The sequence below is a fragment of the Pimephales promelas genome, chromosome 18 (assembly GCF_988280905.1).
Source record: "Pimephales promelas chromosome 18, fPimPro1.hap1.1, whole genome shotgun sequence".
NCBI classification, from domain to species: domain Eukaryota; kingdom Metazoa; phylum Chordata; class Actinopteri; order Cypriniformes; family Leuciscidae; genus Pimephales; species Pimephales promelas.
In genome coordinates, this window is record NC_142786.1 from 417501 (window position 1) to 442718 (window position 25218).

At 41.1% G+C, this 25218-nt stretch overlaps 3 protein-coding genes and 1 long non-coding RNA gene across 4 annotated transcripts in view; 2 read left to right on the forward strand and 2 right to left on the reverse strand.

Moving 5' to 3' along the window:
- The window catches only part of golph3l (golgi phosphoprotein 3-like), a 5742-nt gene extending 1173 nt beyond the window's left edge, over positions 1-4569 (reverse strand). Inside the window, exons 1-5 of the mRNA XM_039665911.2 lie at positions 4438-4569; positions 3937-4134; positions 3157-3288; positions 1697-1811; positions 1-1417 (exon numbers count right to left, since the gene is read on the reverse strand). The exon at positions 1-1417 is cut by the window's left edge and continues 1173 nt beyond it. Coding sequence (XP_039521845.2) covers positions 984-1417; positions 1697-1811; positions 3157-3288; positions 3937-4116 — 861 coding nt within the window. The 5' untranslated portion in view covers positions 4117-4134; positions 4438-4569 and the 3' untranslated portion in view covers positions 1-983. The remainder of the gene's footprint in view (positions 1418-1696; positions 1812-3156; positions 3289-3936; positions 4135-4437) is intronic.
- Positions 4570-8733: 4164 nt separating this feature from the next.
- mcl1a (MCL1 apoptosis regulator, BCL2 family member a) lies at positions 8734-13847 on the forward strand. Its single transcript, XM_039665912.2, has 3 exons — positions 8734-9275; positions 12449-12696; positions 13540-13847. Exons 1-3 carry the CDS (start codon positions 8867-8869, stop codon positions 13654-13656), a joined length of 774 nt encoding a protein of 257 aa, XP_039521846.1. The 5' UTR covers positions 8734-8866; the 3' UTR covers positions 13657-13847.
- On the reverse strand, positions 12587-12956 carry LOC148970847 (uncharacterized). The gene is made up of 2 exons (XR_016147222.1): positions 12826-12956; positions 12587-12771 (listed from the first exon to the last, which is right to left on the reverse strand). It is a non-coding gene; the product is annotated as an uncharacterized LOC148970847 (long non-coding RNA).
- Positions 13848-20362: 6515 nt separating the features above from the next.
- Positions 20363-24437, forward strand: vps72a (vacuolar protein sorting 72 homolog a). The gene is made up of 6 exons (XM_039665913.2): positions 20363-20775; positions 21153-21305; positions 21986-22097; positions 22279-22455; positions 22554-22698; positions 23806-24437. The coding sequence occupies exons 1-6, from the start codon at positions 20659-20661 to the stop codon at positions 24206-24208; spliced, it is 1107 nt and encodes a 368-aa protein (XP_039521847.1). The 5' UTR covers positions 20363-20658; the 3' UTR covers positions 24209-24437.
- Positions 24438-25218: the final 781 nt, after the last annotated feature.

A 25218-nucleotide genomic window follows, 5' to 3' on the forward strand; every position in this document is an offset into this window, starting at 1 on the left:
ATATTCGTACATGATGAGATTAACGTTAATCAAAAGTATTGTTCATTGTAGTTAAATTATGTAAACAAATAAAACCTTATTGTAAAGTGTTACCAGTGTCATTAACACACCATTATATTTTTATTATATCTTTCATTGTAAATTTAAAGTTTTGAATTGATTCCAGTTTGAGTTATTTTGGCGCTTCAAGTTAAACTAAACACGACTGAGAAATGATGGCAACTATCTGAAATAAAACAAGTTTGTTTTTATTAGCGCCGGGCAACGATTAATCGCATCCATAATATATGTGTGTGTACTGTGTATAATTATTTTGTGCGCAGCGCTAGTTTTGATGTTATTCCCGTTGTTAATGTCGATCCGGCCTGATGTTTGAGGGGATTAGCTGCAGAACTGAAGCCGCTGCACATGAGCTCGAGTTTCGAACATAGACCTGTGGGTTTATGAAGAGCGTTTCTTAAAGTGGGCGGAGCTGGCCGCCATCTTGGCCGGGTCACTCCCGGATAAACGCAGCGAGCGGATTAGCTGAGGTGTCGTGACGCTAACGCTAGCAGACAAACGCTATTAGTGACAAGTGGCCACGCCCTTAATTATGCACAACTTTATGGCTTAATATAATTTAAACGGTTATAGTTTAGTTTATAAAAATATTCATCCCCCTCACAGTCGTCGTGAAGGGCAACATTAGCGATAGAGACCGAAACCACTTTTTGCACCAGACAGTAAACGTGTTTTCTTCTGCTGTAAAGTTGGCCATTTTAACATGCGGGTCTATGGGAGTGAGTCTCCTCTGCGGCGCCTCTAGTGGCCAGTGGAGGAACTGCAGGGTAAACCTCACGTTGACTCAATCACGTTTACGCACCACCTCCGTCATCATAAAATTCAGATTGGTTTTGATTTTCTGCGAAAGTTTCGGACTCATTGTGCGATGAGCTAAACTGACATCAGCGTGGGGTTCACAGGTCGCGGCGCCGCTTCTGTGCTCAGGACTTGTTGAACGCGGCCAGAACGGCCCACATCATCTCCTCAGCCGGGGTCGTGACCCGCGCGCTCTCCGTCTCCGGCTCGGCCTCGGTCAGGGTCCGCGAGCGCGTGCTGGCTAGCTCGTAGCGCTCGTCGGGCAGCGAGGACAGGGCGTTCTCCAGCACGTCGGACGCGTGTGCCAGCAGCACCAGCGCTAGCGCGCGCCGGCTCATGCGCAGCGGGTCGTTGGTCCAGCGCTCCAGGAGTGTGTCCTGCAGCCGCCGCACGAGCCGCTGCTTCTCCGCGCCGTCCGTCAGCGGGTGTGTGGTCATGTCGAACACCAGGAAGTTCTGCTTCTCCGTCGTCAACACGCCCTTCTCCACCAGACTCTTCGCCAGCCGCTCGCGCACGTTACGCATCTGATAGTGCAGCTTCAGCGGGTTCCACGTCTCGCCTGAACACACACACACACACTGTATCAGAGACAGACACACACACCACAGGAAACACACACACACACACACACTAACCCTACCCCTAAACCTACCCATCACACACACACAGACACACACATGCATGCACACACACAACAGAAATGCCAGCAAACCGTTGCTTTTATCATGTTCGCTTGTGATCTCGCTGTTTCCAGTGAGTATGTGTGTGTGTGTGTATATATATATATGTATTTATATGTGTTTGTGTGTGTGTGTATAGGAGAGTGTGTGTGTGTCACCTGTGAGCAGCTCGATCCAGCTGGACACGTCCTCTGGTGGTTCTGTGTTCTTGATGTGTTTCAGCGCTTCATCCAGAAGAACATCACCGGTGGGAGCCGCCGACTTGAACAACACCTGCACGACACACACACACACACACACACAGACACACAGTTAATAACCATGAGCTTGTGTGTCATCAGCCTGGCAGTCACGTGACTTCAGGAAACGTTCAATTAGCATTCAAAAGCAGATTTTCTGCGTGTATGGCTTGTGTTGTCCAGCAGGGGGCGCCGGCGAGGCGAGCCTCACACACTTCGACAGTGAATTATTTTGCAAACCAATTGATTTGAAGCTTTGACAATTTTTATTTATCCCATAAATGAGGCGAAAAGGGTCAAAATGTGCAGTTGTGAGACCCTAACTCACACACACACACACGACTCAGCAATGAAAGACAAACGGGGCTCAGTTAACACACACACACAGCCAGCAGATGATCATAAAGGGGTTGATGCATCTGGACAGTGCATTCTGGGAAATGTAGTCCATGTAGATGTGGATATGGATAAATAAATGATAATAATTACATTTTAATAATTAAATAAAAGTATGTAGAGTTACTGTTTTTAAATAACAAATCAAAATATTTAGCAATTACATATTTGTTAGAAAATCTAGAATTTTGTTGTTTTTAAAAAAATGCCCGCAAATGAAATTTTGAGTAAAATGGCAGTCTCCTATAATGCAGCCTAAAGTAAATAAGGAAACGTAAGCTTTCCTCTGTGGACGAGCCGGTCGAGCCGGTCTGAAGACATCACACTCACTCAGGAGATAATGAGACTATAAAGGAATCCTCACACACACCCGTTTGCATTCAGAGAGAAGGTGTGTTCAGGTGTGTGTTTGCATCCGTGTTTCTGCTGAACGCCGAGAGATTACAGAACAGCGTGAAGACTATCCACAGCTATTACTGATGGAAATCATTCAATCTGATGCAGTATCACTACTTTCACTGATAATAATAATCATAAATGTGTCTTGATCATCTACACATGCTAACAATGAATAGCTACATGCTAATAGCAATTAGCTGAAGGTTAAAAAACATGATTAAAAAGTCAAACGTGTGCTAGCATCATGCTAACAACATGGCACATCATGCAAGCAACATGCTAATCGTGTGGTCATCTTGTAAAGAACATGCTAATAGTGTTATAATCTTGTTAAAACATGCTAACAACATGTTAATTGTGTTATCATCATGCTAATCGTGTTATCATGTAAACAGCTTGCTAATCATGTTAGCATCATACAAGCAACATGTCAATCGTGTTAGATTGTGCTAATTATGCTAACATCACATTAATCTTCTCATTTCGTTAAAAGCATTATTGCAAAATGCTAATCATGTTAGCATCATGCTAACAATATGTTAATCGTGTTAGTGCCCAGAATGCATCTGTGTGTGTGCGCTCACCCTGCGGTCCAGCAGTTTCCTGCGGCGTGAGCTCGGGGGCTCCAGATGAACTCGTCCTCGTAGCGTTAGCTCCACCAGAATACACCCGCGCAGACCCGACGAGATGCTGTCGTTCCAGAAGGACGTGTAGCCCTGCGCTCACACACACACACACACACAGATCAGCAACACAACTAAATATTACACAAATTCATCAGATGATATAACACCTACAGAGAGAGAGAAAAGTTCTAGAAAATTGTCTTATACTGTGATGTGATTTGATCCTATCGCTAGCTTTTCCACTTTCATTTAGTAGCAACCGTTGTTATTGTGTAAATAAAGTGTGTAACATCGTAAAGCAGCTGCAACATTCTAACACAAACAGTCTGTGAATAAAACAGCCGGTTCAGTGAATGATTAAACGAAGGAAGCCAGTGAAAGTCAACACTACAGGATCACACGCGGTCTCTGGCAGAACATCCGACGGCCAATCAATGAACACGGAACACTCATCTGTCCAATCAATGAACACGGAACACTCATCTGTCCAATCAATGAACACGGAACAATCATCTGTCCAATCAATGAACACGGAACACTCATCTGTCCAATCAATGAACACGGAACACTCATCTGTCCAATCAATGAACAGATGATGACTGTGTTCACACTAACCCGACCCCTAGACCCCTAGGTTTAGGGGTCGGGTTAGTGTGTGTGTGTGTGTGATGGGTAGGTTTAGGGGTCAGGTTAGTGTGTGTGTGTGTGTGTGTGTGTGTGTGTGTGTGTGTGTGTAACCTCTTTATCCTTGAGTCCCAGCAGCAGGATCTCCTCCATCAGAGTGAGTCTCAGTGATTTGGAGTCGGTGTCGATCTCTTCTTCATCCTCGTCTCTCTTCTTCTCCTCCCTCTCCTCAGCGTTACTCCCTCCATCCGCTGGAGTCTCCACACGCCGGATGCGCTTCGTCAAAGTGGTCATTCCTCCTGCTAACACAACCTGCGCAAACACACACACACACTTTTACTCAATCTGGAAAGACATACTTCAGATTTCCATTTTTAACACAGGAATAATGATGATGAAGATTCTAGCAAAGCAGTTCAGCTTCAGCAGTCTCTAACATATACAAGCTACATATACACACATATAATTCATATACATATAATACATGTACATTTAATACATATAATACATATATATATATATATATACATATTATAAATATAGCCTACATATAATACATATACATATTATACATATACATTTACATATAATAAATATACATTTTCATACACTCACCACATCTGCTATTTTGTCATCAAAAAGACAATGTCAGTCCAATGTGAGATTTCTGACTCGCGACTGCGGTCACTTCCCTGAGTTTGCGCTTCACCTGTGGACACGCCCCTCTGACCTCTCAGCCAACCAGGAGCAGCTCCGGGGCCTCTCCTCCAATCAGGACTCTCGACGCACACACCTGTTCTGTCACCCGGATTCAGGATCCACATCAATACCGTCGGCTTTTATTACACATTTAAAAAATGGGACCGAACCAGTTTAGTAACATTGTGCGATGCCATTGGCGAAGAAATCGGGCTTTATGGTTACGAATTTCATAAAAACGGGCGATTCTCAATTAAATGTTGTCATTTTCCCTTTATTTCGGCTACCTCAAACCTTGCACCTTTTTATAGACACATAGCCTAAGAATACATATATTTAAAGTATACTAGCCTATATATTTATAAACATATCACTGTATGATGCATACTGCATTCAATGTTTTTATTACATTTTGGGGTTTTAATAAATGTATGTTGTATGAACTTTACAAGCATTATGTATGTTTTAGGCATAGACTGTTTTAGAAGGTTTATTGAATAATAAAATGGCAAACGCCGCAACAGCGCCATCACGCGGCGGACACACACACACACACACACACACACACACACACATTCCGCTTTCACGAGATTGGTCTGTAATGATGAGATTAATGGTACTTTGAAATATGTTATACATCTTAATGGTGGGTATAAGAAGGATACAGATATATAAATAAAAAAATTGGGACGAACAGCTGTTAATAACAGGAAAAATGATGTGAGAATGCCAAGATTACTTATTGGGCAAACAGCACTAAATCAAAGTTTATATAAAATAGGTAAACGTGAAACTGGTAACTGCGATAAATGTGGATATTCAGAAACAGTAAATCATATATTTCTAGAATGTACAGCATACAATAGAGAAAGACTTAATTTAGTTCAGTCAAAGGATATAAGCAATTATTCGCCAAAGGAAACAGTAGGAGAAGGAACAAAATATATAATACATGAGGAATTATTGCACATTTTAAATTTTACAGGTCTGGTAATTTATATATATATATATATATATATATATATATATATATATATATATATATATATATATATATATATATATATATATATATAATTTTTTTTCTCTCTCTCTCTGTCTAAACAGTGTTTTCCACCGAGTAGCGCTTCACCCTCAGATCCAGCAGTGGCGCTCATGCAGCTTTTAGATGGTTTGGCAGCCGCCATTTAAACAACAACAGAAGAAGAAGAAGAAGAAGTATATATCGCGACTGCTGCTCTGTGCTCTTTGACTCTGACTTACATTTTTATCATATTATTATTAGTTAATGATTGTTTTATTTCCAGTGTTTCTGCCGCGGGGAATCATCATGTCCCTGAACCCGGGCCCGGACTCCCTGCAGCGGGGTCCGAAGAGAAGCAGGTACCGCCGCGGCGATCATCAGTGAAGCGACACAAACACACACAGCCAGTCGTTTAAAACCGACCCGCAACTTTAACAGGTATTTACTGTTGTTAAGACACGAAAAAATTTTTTAAAAAAGAAATCGTGATTTAACGGGTCTTCGCCGAAGTCACGCCCACTCTGCGAGCATATCCTTGCTCTGATTGGTCTATCAGTCCATCAGTCACATAGAATGGACTCCTATTGGTCGGTGTTTGTCCTTTTTATTAGTGCATAGTGATAATTCGGTACACAAAAAGAGATAATACAGAACATGTTGTATATATTCTCCGCTTGTCAAATGTAAACACTTTTTGCTTGTATCAAGTGTATATCGCTTTTAACAAGATTGTTTCAAAACAGCTTTATAGAATAGGCTACAGATAGTTTCAAATCAGTTTCACAGGAAAATATTATAATTTTAAAGCGATATATGAACTGTAAAATATCAAATTAAAATAAATATAATGAAATGTCTAAAAAATGTGTATTTGCAGGATTCTTTGGAAAAGATCTGTAACCCAATACTGTCTGAAGAGGCAAAATATCCAAATCTGGGAGAAAAACCCGGCGGTTTTTAATTTCGGGTAGTTGAGGGATCTAAACCTCTAGAGGAGATCCAGACACTGAAGATGCAGATCAAACCTAATGGGAGATTCACTAGGGCTGGGCTGAGAGAGAGAGCTGACGAAACGAGCAGGGCGCGTCCCAAACCAGTCCAGTCCAGTCGATGAGTAACGTGTGTTTATACGCGTCACCATCACACTAGCACTCAACAGTTTAGGGTCAGTAAGATTTCAAAAAGACGCATTAAATTGTCAGTAAAGACATTTTTAATGTTACAAAATGTTCTATTTCAAAATAAACACCGTTCAACTTTCTCTTCATCAAATAATCCTGTATAAATGTGAATAAAACTATCTGTTGTTTCAGTTGACTGTTTTTACCTCAGATGAACTAATAACACCCAGACTTCTCCTGCACTTTAATAACTTCATATCTTTTGGAGGAAAAGAGAGATTTTGAAGTGTTTCTGTCACCGGCTGATGATGTTATACTGTGACTGATGTATAATTATATTGTTATGTAGGAGTGTGGCGTCATTTTCATGATGGTTAGATTATAAAAGATAAAAATAATAATTAATTGTGGTAATGCGTTTGATTAAATCTGCAAAAATGAAAGGTGCGATAAACGCTACCATGATGCATAAACACTTTAAAGTGTAGATAACCTTTTGTTTTGCATGACGGATAAATACATATAAACGTTTACTATTATTTAAGAGCATAATGTGGAAGAAATGTAATATGTTCTTCATGTTGGCATTTAATTATATTTATAGAATCTTAGAAATATGATGATAATTAGATGAATGCAGTGTCCATACATATCCTTATGATAGTGTATGACCGAGACCCAGAGTCTCCATTCTGGAGGATAATATTAAATATGATAGCCATAACTAACACATTGTTTAGATTTGGCTGAGACAAATCTTCATTTAGCCTTGAGAAACAACTATAAAGATTACAATGAACAAAGAACATCAGAAAGTGTAATGATATGTAGTGAGTCTTGACATCAGAGAGTGTGTTTTATATTAGAGTACGAGAGAGTGAAATGTTCTGTAAAAAAAAACAAATATATTTTTTAAAATGTAGGCTTTGTGTGTAAAATATTGGAGTGAAGAATTTTATGATAGTTTTTAAAAAAATGTGTTCTGAGTTCTGTGCTCGCGTGAATATTAATAATTCAAACATATATTTACATTGTCATGTATAATCATAGAAGGCCAATATCCACCAGAGGTCTCTGTAGTGACAGCAACATTGAGCTTTTTTTAATTGAAAACAGTTGACAGAAGTAATGATATCTTTTTTTTTCTTCGCACATGCAGGATTTTTTTTTTTATTGAACACACTTATTTACAAAAAAAAAAAAAAATTTACAAAATCTCTCGTTGGGAGACTCATGTGCATAATTAAACAGTTACATTGAACAAAATTCAAAAAACAAAATAAAAACAAATAAACCTAAAATTAAATCAATTAAGCAAAGGCATTTCAGTCCATAAGGCATGTCAAAGTTATTCACATATAAATATATTGTCCTCAGTCTTCATATAATCATAAAATAAAGTTACATGGAAGCTTTACAAATTATAATGACAAATATTTTGAGACATCTTCACATAGAGAGTAAATTGAAGTCTTTCAGAAGTTTCAAAGAAACAAAGTATTCCCTCAGTTCAATTTTAAACACTATTATGGATGGATTTTTATTTTGCCATTTGCATTTATGAATATGGTATTTACCCATAATTGTTATAATATTGTAAATTCTAAAGAGTTCCTTCGGAAGGTTTTCGTTACCAGAAAGTAATGATATCTATTCAGTAAGATATAAGGACTCCATACGCAGTGTGTGTGTGGCGTAGTGTTGAGTGTAAAGCTGGCGTGAGTCAGAGGGCAAAGGGTCGGGTTCAGCTCCTCCATGATTTGACTGAATTACTTTGCATTAGGCCTGTATTTCACTAATCTGAGTTTAAGTTATTTAAAGAATTCACCAGAATCAACATTAAATTAATAATAACTTATACAAAATATATATTTTCACTGTAACCCACCAACATTTCGAATACGTGGTTTTTAAAACATTTCTGACCTTAAGGTGAAATATTCCATTCAGTCAGTTTTAAGAATTTCCTAGGAAGTTCTAGAGGAAGACCATATATGGATATTAGGGGCGGGGTTACGGAAGTGACAGACGGACACGTCATACGCACAGTATAAAACCCATCGTTGTTCCGTCAACTTCCGCTTCACTCACACAAGAGTGTCGACCATCACGAGCACTATAACCGCCGTTCAAGCTTAACCTTCACCCTTTAAACTTCAATCTTTATCGTATTTAAGTTTTTCTGTTTGTAAGCGTAATTATGACTCTGACATTAGGAATGAAGCGAGCGACGGCGATGAGCTTTTTCACACAGGGCGCGCATACGACGCTCGTGCCCTCGCTGAAAACGCACACCGAGGACGAGCTGGACGGGTGCGCGGATGAGATGGACTCCACGTTAAAGCCGGTGAGGCCGGGAACGAACGGAACCAAAGGCCTCCAGCTCGACGGGCGCTTCGTGTCCGCTTGCGACGGCTCTCTCCCGTCCACTCCGGACTCAGCCGAGCTCGGGTCCGCAGAACTGGACCGTGATACTCGACAACTCCTGCTGGACTTCTATCGCTCACACACGGGAATGTGTTCACCCGAGCAGAACCACAACAGCGCGCTGCCGACAATGAGGCGCGTCGTCGGGGAGATTCTCTTGAAGCACCAGATCGCATACAAAGGTAAGACGCGCGCATGCGCGCTCCCGATACGGCTATTTAAGTCACGTGATGTCACAGTTTATATGTTAATTTTATATAATCGCGGTGATTATTTGGCTTCTATGCAGTGTAGTTGCATGCATCTCTATTTATTTGCATTGTTTCTGATAATGTTATAAGTTGTCAGTTTTATGGATGCAGTCTTATTTATAGTAACTTGAACGTTTAAAAAAAGCTTTGATCAGCTCATCAGTAGAATACAATATTAAGTAAGTATTATACCATAAAATGAGTTAAGATGTCTGATTTCAGAGTAAATAGTCACGTGATGTCAGTTTGTAGACTAAATATTAGCTATAATCTTCCTTCTATACAATTTGTCGCTTCTGATAGTGATATAAGTTGCCACAGTCTGTTTTATTTCGTTTTATTTTGTGTACTTATTTATAGTTAATTGAACGCAAATAAAGTTCCTGTTTGTCGGTGGGGTTTTTCTCGGTAGCTTTATCTGGCCAAACCGCGCGCCCGCCTGCGCTTCTCGGAACTGCCGAGTTCCGCTTATCTTCAGCTGGGGGGTGTGTGTGTGGGGGGGTGTGGGTGTGTATGGGGGCAGCAGGGTTTCACAAACACTGACATTTTAACCAGTTTCTATAGAAATGTGCGATATATAACGTGTAGTCGGCTCGGCACTTTAAAACAGATTCGGTTATGTGCCGTCAGTCAAAATGGGGCGGGGTCAGCGCAATTATATTTCATATGGGTATTATTATCATAAATAGTCTCTTGTATTATGCAAACTTATCCATTACTGATTGCAAATTATGTGACAACTATCGCTAGGAATTACATTTTATGACATTGTGGGATGTGGGTAGTAGATTACATTCCACTTTAGGTAATGCGTTATTACTTTTTTCATTACTTTTTCTTTCTTTTTTAATTAGATTACTTATGATCTTATTGGGACTTATGTACTGTTTTTATTTATTTTAAACAAGAAAATAAAGGGAAAGAATGTTTCCTTTATCAACATCATGCAATAGTGCAATAAACATTACACCAGAACTCCATGAGTAGAGATTCATGTATGAGTCATGTGATCGGGGTTCAGTAGTGTACATAGGAGCTGATTCAGTAGAGTGTGAGTTTATCTGGGTTCAGTAGTGTGTAAATGAGCTGATCTGGGTTCAGTAGTGTGTAAATGAGCTGATCTGGGTTCAGTAGTGTGTATATGAGCTGGTCTGGGTTCAGTATTGTGAATATGAGCTGATCTGGGTTCAGTAGTGTGAATATGAGCTGATCTGGGTTCAGTAGTGTATATAGGAGCTGATTCAGTAGAGTGTATATGAGCTGGTCTGGGTTCAGTATTGTGAATATGAGCTGATCTGGGTTCAGTAGTGTGAATATGAGCTGATCTGGGTTCAGTAGTGTATATAGGAGCTGATTCAGTAGAGTGTATATGAGCTGGTCTGGGTTCAGTAGTGTGTATATGAGCTGGTCTGGGTTCAGTAGTGTGAATATGAGCTGATCTGGGTTCAGTATTGTGAATATGAGCTGATCTGGGTTCAGTAGTGTGAATATGAGCTGATCTGGGTTCAGTAGTGTATATAGGAGCTGATTCAGTAGAGTGTATATGAGCTGATCAGGGTTCAGTAGTGTATATAGGAGCTGATTCAGTAGAGTGTATATGAGCTGATCAGGGTTCAGTTGTGTATATAGGAGCTGATTCAGTAGAGTGTATATGAGTTTATCTGGGTTCAGTAGTGTGTAAATGAGCTGGTCTGGGTTCAGTAGTGTTTGTGAGCTGATTTCTGGGTTCAGTAGTGTGTTAATGAGCTGGTCTGGGTTCAGTAGTGTGAATATGAGCTGATCTGGGTTCAGTAGTGTGTTAATGAGCTGGTCTGGGTTCAGTGGTGTATATAGGAGCTGATTCAGTAGAGTGTATATGAGTTTATCTGGGTTCAGTAGTGTGTAAATGAGCTGGTCTGGGTTCAGTAGAGTGTATATGAGTTTATCTGGGTTCAGTAGTGTGTTAATGAGCTGGTCTGGGTTCAGTGGTGTATATAGGAGCTGATTCAGTAGAGTGTATATGAGTTTATCTGGGTTCAGTAGTTTGTAAATGAGCTGGTCTGGGTTCAGTAGAGTGTATATGAGTTTATCTGGGTTCAGTAGTTTGTAAATGAGCTGGTCTGGGTTCAGTAGAGTGTATATGAGTTTATCTGGGTTCAGTAGTGTGTTAATGAGCTGGTCTGGGTTCAGTGGTGTATATAGGAGCTGATTCAGTAGAGTGTATATGAGTTTATCTGGGTTCAGTAGTTTGTAAATGAGCTGGTCTGGGTTCAGTAGAGTGTATATGAGTTTATCTGGGTTCAGTAGTGTGTTAATGAGCTGGTCTGGGTTCAGTGGTGTATATAGGAGCTGATTCAGTAGAGTGTATATGAGTTTATCTGGGTTCAGTAGTGTGTAAATGAGCTGGTCTGGGTTCAGTAGAGTGTATATGAGTTTATCTGGGTTCAGTAGTGTGAATATGAGCTGATCTGGGTTCAGTAGTGTATATAGGAGCTGATTCAGTAGAGTGTATATGAGCTGATCAGGGTTCAGTAGTGTATATAGGAGCTGATTCAGTAGAGTGTATATGAGTTTATCTGGGTTCAGTAGTGTGTAAATGAGCTGGTCTGGGTTCAGTAGTGTTTGTGAGCTGATTTCTGGGTTCAGTAGTGTGTTAATGAGCTGGTCTGGGTTCAGTAGTGTGAATATGAGCTGATCTGGGTTCAGTGGTGTGTTAATGAGCTGGTCTGGGTTCAGTAGTGTGAATATGAGCTGATCTGGGTTCAGTAGTGTGTTAATGAGCTGGTCTGGGTTCAGTGGTGTATATAGGAGCTGATTCAGTAGAGTGTATATGAGTTTATCTGGGTTCAGTAGTGTGTAAATGAGCTGGTCTGGGTTCAGTAGTGTGTAAATGAGCTGGTCTGGGTTCAGTAGTGTGTGTGTGTATGAGCTGATCTGGCTTCAGTAGTGTGTATGAGCTGATCTGGGTTCAGTAGTGTGTGTCCATGAGCTGATCTGGGTTCAGTAGTGTGTGTCCATGAGCTGATCTGGGTTCAGTAGTGTGTATATGAGCTGATCTGGGTTCAGTAGTGTGTGTCCATGAGCTGATTGGGTTCAGTAGCTGACGCTGCTCTCTCTCTCCTCAGGTATGTTGCAGCGCCTCCACAAAGAGTTTGATACGGACTCCCTGGACATCGGCACGATAGCGAAGACCATGTTCAGCGACGGCAGCACGAACTGGGGCCGCATCACGAGCCTGGTGGCGTTCGGGGCCGTGGTGTGTTCCCGCCTCAAGGAGTGCCAGCGCGAGGAGTCTGTGGAGGCCGTGGCACAGCAGATCTCCTCATACCTGATCTCAGAACAGCACCACTGGCTGCGGAACAACAACGGCTGGGTGAGTTCAGTTCTGCGACTCAGTCGACCGCTCGTAGACACGCCCCCTTCAGTTACTGTCGCCATGTCTGACAAGCTCCGCCTCTCACACGCAGTGAAACGCACACGCGGAGCAGAGAGACTGACTAACTGCAGCCAAAGCATCTCGATCGCCCCCCGGTGGCCGCTCCTAGTATAGCTCATAAACCCCGCCTCCACCAGTTACTCAACGCACGTGAGACCAACTAAAATTAAATTAAATTACACTGCATATGTCTTTATTCCAAAGGTGGTTTCCGTCATTTGCTGTCGCTTTAAACAGGGTGATGGAAGTTCAAGTGTCCGTTAACTAACTAAATATAAACTTTAAAATAAGTTTGTCTTTAGTTGTTCCGCGATGCTATAAAAGCGGTGTAACGTAAGCTATGAATATTGTTCTGTGGCTCTAAGTTAAAGTCGCTCATGAACCGATCATCTCTTCCTTCTCGCTCATTTACAGCACCAAATAAACACTTATACTGTAATCCACTTATACCGTGGCGCGCACACACTTCCTGTAATCTCACAGGGTTGAGGAGCAGTGAGCCGCAGGGTTCGTCTGAGAGGAACTCTGTTAATGACAATGGCCTGTTTCCTTCTGCATAATTCAGATCCGTTCTGGTGTGATCTCACACACTCTTGCAGACACACACACACACACACACACTCACTGAGTTCATTCAGCAGAAGTGAAGCTGAGCTCAGACATCCGAACCGGTGTTGAGTGTCCGCTCGTGTGTTCTCTCTGACACACGTGTGTGTGTGTCCTCTCAGAACCGGTGTGTGTGTGTGTGTGCTCATGTGTGACCTCTCTCTCTCTCTCCAGGAAGGGTTTGTGGAGTTCTTCCGCGAGGAGGACGTGGAGTCGCGAGTGCGCGGCGCGCTGATGGCAGTCGTCGGCTGCGCGGGGATCGGCGCCGGCCTGGCGTTGCTGATGCGGTGAGGACGGGTCGCTCTGGGGCAAGCTGAGCCGCCCCGCGGACACTGATACGCTCCAGTGTGTCGTTAGCAGTGAACCCTCGGCTCACTGCCGGCACCTGCTCACGCCACGCGACTGTGCTCTTCGAGAGCCGGAAATGACCGATTATAGACACTTCAGATTTATTTTTTATAATAAAACAAATACTGAAAGAGCTTTTGGTGTGTGCATCATGTGATTATGCTTCGCCCTGTAAATGAACGGCAGGGCTTTATGCGTGTGTGCTTCAGGGGTAAGATGAGCCGGCTTCACGGAGCTCGACCTTCAGGGAAAGAGAAGCGAGCGGATCCGGTTTCATAGCTTCAGTTCTCTGAAAGTGTGAGAACGCTTTCGTTTCTGTTGTGGGAATGACTGACAAATCCTGTTACTGATCATTGAATTATAATAGATATAGAGCTGAACATGCTTTATTTCTACAGTGCTCTATTAGCAGCTTCAGCATTGAACAAAAGAACAATCAATGATCCAGACTTCAGATACGAGTTGGTAAATGCGGATCCCTGAAGCTTTACTCTCTGAGAGAGTTTCTTGTTTTCTTTCGAAGAATAATGTTAATGTTTCCTCTGAAGATTGAGTGCATCATCAGTTATGCCTAATATTCCAAGAATTTAAGACGTTTCAATTGACTAATGCTTATTATGGATGTTTTCTAATGACATGACAAAAACATCCAGCAAATATATTAATAACACAGATGTTCAGAGAATTTCCCTCAATATTACAACTCGACTATATTAATTAACCCTTCTAAAAATGCTATTTTTGTGTAGTAACTACACACACACACATCAAACTACACACTCATGTGGCTTTTGCTTCAGTGTGCATTAGATGGGAGTGTCACACACACACATGCACGAATACACTGCACAAATGGATTTCACAGTTATTGAACTGAACTGAATCAATACTGAAAAGAAATACATTTTCAAACAAAAATTAATTAAATCATAAAAATGTGTGCGTGTGTGTGTTTGTTGATTCTGGTGCAGCACTAACCACACACTGCAGAAGTGTGACCTTTATCATCTCAGTGTGTGCGTGCGTGTGTGTGGTTTCTCATCTGGTTCAGTGAGTTGATTCCTCTGCGACTGCAAGTCAGCAAATATAGAACAACACTGCGTCTGATGTGTTGCTTCGGCATCTCTGGTTAACAGCATATGAGATAAACACACACACAACACACACAACAGCAGCTCTGCACATTACAAGACCTGCAAGCTGTAGGAAACGAAACCTAAATTGTTCCTCAAATATAATATTAAAGCAAATATGAAGCGTCATCCGAGTAAGAAACACACACTCGTCTGCTTTATCAGCAGATCAACAACACAACATACATTTCTGAGGAAATTCCAGTGCATGTGGTGTGTGTGTGTGTGTGTGAGAGGGTATGTGAGTGTGTTTCAGCACTTTTTACCATACAGAAAGCAGCTTCACTTCATAACAGGAGAATAAAAGCCATGAAATACGAGAAACCTCTAGTTTAGTTTCTGGCTGTTCTCTTAAGGGCCTGTGTGTGTGTGTGTGTGTGTTGCTAGATAGACTCCAGTATTTCCTAGAGTACGGACAGCAACAGCAAACATCATGTAGAGAATCTCTCTCTCTCTCCATCTCTCTCTCTCTCTCTCTCTGTGGTTGAACTTCAGATCAAACGGATGAAAACAGGAAGTAGTTCATCATGAGCGGCCCTTCCCCCGTCAGCTCGGCTTATGTAACCTGTTTGCTCTCGCAGATCTTTATTTGCTCCTGTTGTTTGTTTAGTTTTATCTGTCAATAATTGTATCCGCTGGGAAATATTCAAATGATTTCAGCTTTTAAATGATGAAACAACAAGTCATTCGTGTTTCACAAAATTCTACTGTCACCATTAGAGGTGAAATAATACAAATGGCCATAATTCCATAATACATCAAGACAATTGTTCGGTATTATTTTTGTATGTTTATTATGCAAATATGCACTCATTTGCATACATATTGAGATCTGAAATGAGAACATTGGATAAATTCTAAATTTTGGATTTCTCTGTTGATCATAAATATATGTTCCTCATGTTTTAGGAGTGAAATGACATCTAAACAACGCTTCAGAATATAGATATGAGTAAAACTGGAATGTTTGGTGTTTGTAAGGTGGTTTCTGACTCAAACTCACTGACCTTACAGATTGGAATCTACAGTTTAAGTGCAATGAAACAGAAACTTGAATGTGTGTGTGTGTGGTGTGTGTGTGTGGTGTGCGCTGGTCTGAAAGAGGACGTGTTTTGAGCTGATTCTGCCTGCACACACACACACACACACACACACACACACTAAGCGCACTGACTTCTGTTAAACTGGTGCTTGGAATTTCAGCCATTACATGAGAAACTCCAGCTGTCTGGACACACACACACACACACGCACAGGGTTTCATGGGTAATGAATGAGGTGATGTAAAGTTTCCAGAGCTGTGTCGAGCGCACTCATGCCTTCACTTCCTGCTGACAGCTGATTGGCTGCCACTGTTCTGCCTTGCCTTAGCAACAGGAACTTTAAATGGCAACAAAAACAAAGTTTCCCAGAAGTCAGCTGACAGAGGGTGTGTTTGTGTGCGTGTGCGTGTGTGTGTGCGTGTTTCTGCTTGAGTGTGCGTGTGTCTGTGTGTAAGTTTGTGTGTGTGTGTGTGTGTGTGTGTGTGAGAGAGTGAGTTTGTGTGTCTGCAAGTGTGAGAGAATTTGCATGTGTGTTTTGAGCGAGTTATTGAGTAAAAGTATGTGCGTGTGTTTGTGCTTGAGTGAGTGTGCATGGGTGTGTGTGTGTGTGTGGGAGGGGGGGTTGTGTGTGTGTGTGTGTGTTTTGAGTTTGTGAGTGAATGTGTTTGTGTGTTTGTGCTTGTGTGTTTATGTGTGTGTGTGTGTGTATGTTTGTGCTTGTGTGTGTGTGTGTGTGTGTGTGTGTGTTTGTGCTTGTGTGTTTATGTGTGTGTGTGTGTGCGTGTGTTTGTGCTTGTGTGTGTGTGTGTGTGTGTTTGTGCTTGTGTGTTTATGTGTGTGTGTGTGTGTGTGTGTGTGTTTGTGCTTGTGTGTGTGTGTGTGTGTGTGTGTGTGTGTGTGTGTGTGTGTGTTGCAGTTACAAGGTTAAAAACGCTCCTGATTCTGTCACAGTTCTGCTTCTGAACACAACAGAAGATATTCTGAGAAATGTCATACGGTCAAACTGAAATCTACACATCTGTGTTAGCTGCTATAAAAGAGAAAAATGGTAATTGTAAAACTTCAACTTAAATTAGAAATGATGCCTTGGAGATAAATTTGAAGTACGTTAAAGCACTAAAAATATTACAGTAACTGGAAATAAACAAAAACTAAAATAAAAATAAATAAACAGCAAAATAAATATTTTTTAAATGACAAAAGCACATAAAGGAACTAAACTAAAATTAACATAAAAACTAAAAATAATTCAAAACAGCAAGAAAACGAGAATAAATCTGAAACGCCAGTGGTTTGAGGCACAAAGTGACATCATGAGTGTGACCGATGACATCAGCACGAGACACGAGGAACCGAAGCTGACCCGGTGTCATGTGATTCAGAACCGCTGACATGGAAATGTGGAAAACCGCACAAAAAAATGTCATATTTAGGTCGAAAATAAGATTTAGGATAAGAATTGACTTTGTGTGTGTGTGTTCACTGCAAGTGCCAAAACATCTACCAAGTTTCATTCCATTCTGATGAAGTAAAAAAAAGTAAAAATTTATTGGTTAAAAACGTCCAATCAGCACCAGAAGGGGTTGCAACATTATAAAATTAAATGTCGACTTAACATTCATATAACCAAGAAAAACATTTTCACAACATAGCATTCATCAACGTGGTTGAAATGTGACTAGCCGTGAAACAATCATTATTCAAATGTTAAAAATGTACGAGTTTTATTGATGTTTGTTATGTTACAACTGTGTGACTTTAATCAGGAGTTCCAATACATGTTACATCAAAATACAAAACAACATTAAATTTAGGCTAAACATTTCCCTGAAACAGGACGGGTGAGGAGAAAGCACCAGTGTTTCCACATTTAACCGTAGCTAGCGCTGGGCTTCACCGTAGCTAGCGCTGGGCTTCACCGCCGGGTGTTTCGGGGACTTCCACACATCAGCGCATCCCAGAACTCCCCGCGTTATCTTCTCTAATTCATCATGTTTTTATTGAGCCCACACCCATGTCACATCCCATAAACACAACCTGCTGCCATGGCAACGCTATGACTGTTGCATAACCCATTATAGGCGTTTCACTCATGGAACATCTGAATTAGCCTATGTTTCCATAGCAATAACAATCGCTGTATGCAGTATGACGTGAGTCAGTTATTGTAGTAGGCTATCATTGTGATACTATTATGGTTTTTATTAATATTCTAAATTAATTTGATGTGAAAATATGCTAGCACCGTGTAAATTCGTGGTAGAAATGTGTGCTAAATCATCTTAGAAACATGCTAAAACATGTTAAAAACAGGCTGACGATGTGTTAAAACATGTTAGCATTGTGCTAATTCATGTTATAAAATACACAAATGGTGTGCACATCCCAAACACCCAGGACGACTAAGCGATATAAACAAATAAAGAAGTGTGAAGTCCGCACACTGAAGATTACTGATCTAGGAACGTATAAAAGTCCTCGTTTCGACCCTCAGATCTTCGTCAGGCGCAACATCAGTCAACTTTAAACAGACACAGGTGATTACCTTCATTGGGCACACACTAAGTTCATGTTATAAACATGCTAGCAATATGTTAGCAATCTGCTAAATCATCTTAGCAACATGCTAAAACATGCTAACATGTAGGTAGGATCGTGCTAAGTCATGCTAGCAACATGATTGGCCTGTTGGTCCATATACGTTTCATAACTACATAAAACTACTTCAAAGTAGCATTTGTTTTTTAGCCCTTTTAACAAACCGCTGGTGGGGAAAGAGTTGACGATGTGTTAATTCATGTAGGTAGGATCGTGCTAAGTCATGCTAGCAACATGATTGGCCTGTTGGTCCATGTAGCCTATGTTTCATAACTACATAAAGCATTTGTTTTTAACCCTTTCAACAAACCGCCGGTGGGGAAAGAGTTGATGATCGTCTGCAGTGATTGGCCAGGGATAAACCTGCACAGACAGGTCAAAGGTCAATGGATTTGAGCACCTGTTATATCAGCGCATGATTTGCATAAGAGATGCAGTCCGTGAATTTGCATTCGACATTAAATAGAAAGTATGTGTGTTGGTATGTTGAATACGTTATGAGATTGAGGTGTGTTTGAGTCTTTGTCTGAGACAGTTGAGGGTGTGTGTGTGAGTGACATAGAGAAAGTATGTGTGTGTGTGTGTGTGATAAGATTCAAAGATTGCAATATGCGTCTTTTGAATTTATCAGTTTTATCTCGATGCAAGTGTTGCGACAGCGATCTCCAGCGTGAGAGAGCATTCAGACCGAAGATCGTCAGAGACACAGTTTAGCATCAGTGGCTCTGCAGCATCCCTGTGCGACCTGAGAGGGTTAGGCGAGGGTTAAAGGTTAAAGGTGTGACTGTAGTCGAAACTCTGTGTGAATCAATTGTCTTATTGTGAAATGATGGCAGACTTAGCAAGTGAATATCTCCTGAGTCAGGCGCAGGAATGCAGTGGTTTCGGCGCTTCGGCACGACCACAATGCAGATCGCACACATTTCACGCATTTCAGCTAACAGACGTTCATGAGCCCTAGCAACACTCGCTAGAGGAACGTCACCATGAAATATTGCAGTGTTTATTGTAAATTATGTATCGCTGCACATCATTATTGTGTATAATCGTGAATAAGAATAAGTTCCTCTGGCAGCATCTCTTCTCTGATGATGTGGGCGGGGCTATAACCTGTCACTCGCACAAGGTCAGCCAATAGCAAACCACCACCATCCAAACCAGCCAATCAAAATCAAGCCCCGCCGTACAGGGAGTACTGAAGAAAAGAGTTTCATGTGGACTTTAACACTGACCTGCAACAAAAAGCACTTTAAATGGGTAAATTAACGTTATTAATTATTAAATGAATAAAATCATGCGTTTAACTGCTTCAGATGTTTTCCTAATATAATGAGGTGCTGTTGAACCGAGATGTGGCATGTTTGTTTGCTGCCATCTTATGGAGGTCCAATGCTTGTTCATATTTTTAGATTTATGACTAACTTCTTGTTTCATTAAAGCACTCGAAGCAGGAAGAACATGTTGTTTATCATTTCTAAAGACTGCAAAGAATGTTCTTGCTTCCGTGAAAGAAAGATATGAGGAACCACAACTGAAAAGCTGTTAAAAATGAATAATTAATTACTTAAGGGGAATGACTACACTATCAAACGGCATTTTTTTTAGTTTTCCCCGTCATTACTGTACACTTATTGTTCTGGAAAGAATCACGCGGCTTTTGAATGCAAGTCATTATGACTCATGTAATGTCACAGGATTAGTGTCGTGTCGTGTCTAAAGTCCACGTTAGGATACTTGAATACACTTTCGGTTAGTGGTTAACCAATAACTTTGAAATTATAAATTATTAACACGATTAAAATGGACGTTTGTTGTGTGTGTTTTGCATCCTCCAGGCCAGTGTGTGTCAGTGTCGAGCTGTGAATCCTCGTGAACACCGGAAGTGAAGTTTCTCTGCTTTTGTTGTGTTGTGGTTCTCAGCGTTTCTGTTGTAACGCTGAACATTTTCTTGTATAAACGTGAATTTGTTGGTAATTTGATGTATTATTATCATATTCAACCGTTATAGCGAAGCGCTTTGTGCGCATGTTTACGCCCGGGCAGGAGAAGAGTCTTTATCTGGAGCGTGTAATCACACTGAGGGTTAAAGACTAGAGAGGATATAACAGTGATTGTAGAGTTGAAGAGAACACAGTCGTGACTATAATAGAGGTCATCATCAGGGGTGCAGGATGAGTTTAGCACACAGCCGAGAGCAGCGCTGCACCGCGGGGAACCGCATGTCCAAACTCCTGGACGCCGAGGAGGAGGACGAGTTCTACAAGACCACCTATGGGGGATTCAACGACGTGAGTCGCGTTATACACTACACCAGTGTGTGTGAGAGAGAGAAAGAGTGAGGGAGTGAGTGTAAGAGTGTGTGTATATGTGAGTGTGTGCGAGAGTGTGTATATTTCTTGTGTCATATTCTTTCAAAATAAATGTGTGTGTGTGTGTGAGAGAGAGAGTGGTGTGTGTGCGAGAGTGTGTATATTTCTCTGAGTGTATATGTTTGTGTACATATTCTTTCAAAATAAATGTTTGTGTGTGTGTGAGAGAGAGTGGTGTGTGTGCGAGAGTGTTTATATTTTGTGAGTGTGTGTGTGGAATATGTACATTTGAGGGTGTGTACATATATTCTTTCCATAAAAATGCACAATAACCATGACGTGTGTGTGTGGAGCAGGAGTCGGGGGACGATGAGTACAGGGGGGATCACTCCGACACTGAGGACGAGGTGGACAGTGATTTCGACATCGATGAAGGAGACGAACCCGACAGCGACCAGGAGGACGACGCTCCACGCCGGAAGAGCCGAGTCGTCACTAAAGCCTACAAGGTCAGACATCATCACACACACACACACACGCATGCTCAGATCACAGATGTCAGTATGGTTGGGTATTATTTGAGTCTTATTGATTCATAATTTCAATTCCGATAAGTTTAAAAAACAATCTTTGACATCATTCACATTTAGTCTTCTTGCAGAACATGTGAGAGTGTCTGAATATCATGAGCAGATCATCAGCTGAAGAACACTTACACACGCAGCGTTTGCCTGAGGTTTAAACACAACTAGCCGAACTAACACACACTTCAAGCGTTATTAAAGACAATAAACACTCAGGAATTAAAAAAGGACAAATAAAACATTAGCAATCGCAGCAAATAGACACAACTGAGCAACGATACGATTGAAATAAACCGTGATTTAAGATTTTCAGGAACAGAAACTGTAATCAAATGTAAAATAACAGCAGTTTATTAATTAAATATAGTACAAATATAGTAACAAAAGTTATTCAGTCGAGAACGAGTGAGTTTTCACTGTCTTGTTGTTTGATTAGTGTTACTATAGAGACGGCAGGAATATTAGTGCTGTCCCTTTAAGAGCTGTCTCGTAACACACGTGTTCAGATGTCTGGCATGAACGCTTTAAACTCATATTGAGATTCTCAGAGGAATCGACACGTCTGCTCACTAGTGTGTGTGTGTGTGTGTGTGTGTGTGTTTCAGGAGCCTTTAAAGGTCTCGAAGCCCAAAGTCAAACGAGTGACTGAAGAACTAAAGACTGAACGACCCAAAGTGGAGAGACGCATCATCCAGGAGCTGCAGGACTTCGGGGAGAGTGAGTAAAACACTGACCGGAAGAGTCTCTTTGGATTTAAATATGCAAATGCTGAAGGGTCTGTGATTGGCTCATTGCTGCAGTGATTATTATGGGCTGGCCGCTGGTCTTCTGACCCTGATGATGAGTTGTAGTTTCTGAGAGTAGCATGTAACGCTCTTCCGGTGCCGCTGTGTTCCAGTGCGTAAGTCGGTGCGCAAGTCGACGAGCGAACACACACGCAAGACGAACGAGCGGCTGCAGGAGCGGCAGCAGGAGGCGCCGCGGAAGAGGAAGGGGGCGAGCGATCGCGTGCTGACGCAGGACGAGCTGCTAGCAGAGGCTAAGCTCACCGCGGAGATCAACCTGCGCTCGCTGGGTAACACACACACACACACACACACTTCACCAGAGTATCACACCTACTCAGAGCGGAGTATAACTGTGTGTGTGTGTGTGTGTGTGTGTGCTCCTCAGAGAACTACGAGCGGCTGGAGGCTGATAAGAAGAAGCAGGTTCATAAGAAGAGGCGGTTCGAGGGGCCGACGATCCGCTATCACTCGCTGCTGATGCCGCTGACGCCCGACACACACCTGAAGGAGGAGAACGTGGATGTGGAGGGGTAAACACACACACACACACACACGGGACCTGGAGATTAGAGCTAGATGTGTTTTGGTGTAAACTAATGTACTGGATTTGCAAGTAGTTTAACATAGAGAGATAGAGAGAGAGAGAGAGAGAGAGAGAGAGAGAGAGAGAGATGGCGGATTGATGGCTGGAGGGAGAGAAGGAAGAAAAGAGTAGACAATCTTTCAGCGCAATAGACAATGTTTAGAAGATGATCAGCATCAGCTGTGTAAAATTATTTTGAATATATATACACACACATGCATGTATATATTTATATATGCAGTATTTACGTGCAAATAATTCTTAAATAAATATGTGCATGCATATGTATATTTATATATACACAATAATTATACAAAGGACACACACACATATATTATGGAAACACAAAGTTTTATTTTGGATGCGATTAATCGCAATTAATCTTTGCACAACCCTAATATATATATATATATATATATATATATATATATATTATATGAAGAGTTCAGATGCAAAAGCCTCTAAGTGCCATTTGAAATTTTCTTCTAAAATGATCATTTTTATCAAGCTTGTATATTTAAGTTCAGTAATTTCACTTAAATGGCAATGAAGATTACCTATTAATTGTCATTTAAGTGAAATTACTGAACTTAAATATACAAGCTTGATAAAAATGATCATTCTAGAAAATTTCAAATGGCATTTAGAGGCTTTTGCATCTGAACTCTTCATATATATATATATATATATATATATAAAGTATTAAATAAATGAGTAGCTAAATAAACAAGTACGCTAAATTAACGATTAAAAACACTCGCTTTGCAAAATACTGCATCAGTTAGGATTAGGATTATTAATATATCAAAGCTTTTATAAATATTTTGAATTAACTGTTATTTTTATATTTTCATTTTTATAGTAATTGGATGTGCTTTTGTTATTTTAATTTGTTTATAAATATCTAAATAGATTTATTTCAGTCTAATATTACTATTTCATATCAGCTTCATGTGAATAAACAATGTTTTTTAATAAATGCATAGTTTTATTTACACAACATTAGAACTGTCTTTAACGGCACTGCGTCTGATAAGACTCTCTCCTGTGATAGGCTGGACCAGGACACGCCCCAGGCCACGCCCACTTCATCTTCCTCCACGCAGGGGGCGGGGTCTCTGTGCTCGCGCACTTACATCACCTTCAGCGACGACGATGCGTTTAGCTCCGCCTTCCCCGAGTCGGCTCGCTCCATCCCGTCGCAGCCCGTTCAGGAGGTGTGTCCCGTTACCCATAATCCCGCGCTGTATCGCGACCCCGTGACCGACATCCCGTACGCCAACGCCAGAGCCTTCCGCATCGTCCGCGAGGCGTACCAGAAGTACATAGCGGCGCACGGCTTTCCCAACGCCTCCGGGAGCTTCGGCGGATCCAGTGACGTCAGCGATTCCCCCGCGGCGGCGAGCAAGAGCGGACGACCCAAAGCCGTCGCCAAACAGCCCGTCGCCGCCACCTAGTGGATCGGTGCTCTGACTCTGAGCTCGATTCTCCACACTCGTGACGAGTGTTAGAGACTTCCGCTGAATCGCATCCAGCGCTGCAAAGATTCGCTGCTCGAGTGATTCGCTCGGTTCACGATCTGAGGACTGTCACCGGCACCGGCTCGCACTGCTCTTACTTTCTGAGTTCTTGTTTTTTGTATTTTTCTAGGTGTTTAAAAAAATGCAATAAAAGCAGAGAAATGAATAGTGTTTACCTCTATTTATTTTGTGATCTGTAAATATGCACTGCTAAAAAATAAATCTTATTTTAAAATTTTTTTTTACTTTTGTATTGTTTTCCAGAACAAATATCTAAACATCCGAAAAAAAAGATTCTTTAACACTATTTACTTTCTTTATAGATATTAAGTCTGCATCAAAATGTTTTGTTTGTGCATTAAGAATGAAATAGAAATCTGCCAATGGAGTCAGAAAAATTAACTAATTAGATATTTCTGACCTCGCTGGCACATATCTGTTGTTTTAAGCACAAACTCGCGTCGTTTCTTCAAGTCGTAATAATATCATTAGTTTTCCTTCTCAGAGAAGAGCTGATAAAGATTTTTTGGGTAACTTTAGATTATGGTTCACTTCTCGCTATTAACTATGACTTTTGCATCAGCAAACTCCTAATGACTGCTTATGAACAGTTACTAAGGTAGTTATGTTTAGATTATGGGATGGAGAATATGATCATGCAGAATAAGGCATTAATAAGTGCTAATAAATTGCCGACATCCTAGTAATATGCATGATGATGAGCAACGAGTTATAGTGAGAATTGGTCCCTAAACAAGTATTAACAAATTTTTATATTTTTTTAAATTTCAAATATGACAATTGTGTGATAGGTCTTGTTTGGCATTTTTCTTGTACAAACACACAAGTGAAATGGGTTGCAAACATTGTTGACACTAGTGCACTAGCCCTTCTGTAAATGTAATCTACATCAGAAAACAAACCCGCAAATAGTGCATTCTTAATGT

Excerpts from the sequence above, each read along its gene's own strand:
- vps72a (XM_039665913.2), top strand. The coding sequence starts at position 20,659 with ATGAGTTTAGCACACAGCCGAGAGCAGCGCTGCACCGCGGGGAACCGC. Across the intron at positions 20,776-21,152 it reads CCTATGGGGGATTCAACGAC|GAGTCGGGGGACGATGAGTA; the intron begins GTGAGTCGCGTT and ends TGTGTGGAGCAG. Across the intron at positions 22,456-22,553 it reads GATCAACCTGCGCTCGCTGG|AGAACTACGAGCGGCTGGAG; the intron begins GTAACACACACA and ends TGTGCTCCTCAG.
- mcl1a (XM_039665912.2), top strand. The coding sequence starts at position 8,867 with ATGACTCTGACATTAGGAATGAAGCGAGCGACGGCGATGAGCTTTTTC. Across the intron at positions 9,276-12,448 it reads GCACCAGATCGCATACAAAG|GTATGTTGCAGCGCCTCCAC; the intron begins GTAAGACGCGCG and ends CTCTCTCCTCAG. Across the intron at positions 12,697-13,539 it reads TGCGGAACAACAACGGCTGG|GAAGGGTTTGTGGAGTTCTT; the intron begins GTGAGTTCAGTT and ends CTCTCTCTCCAG.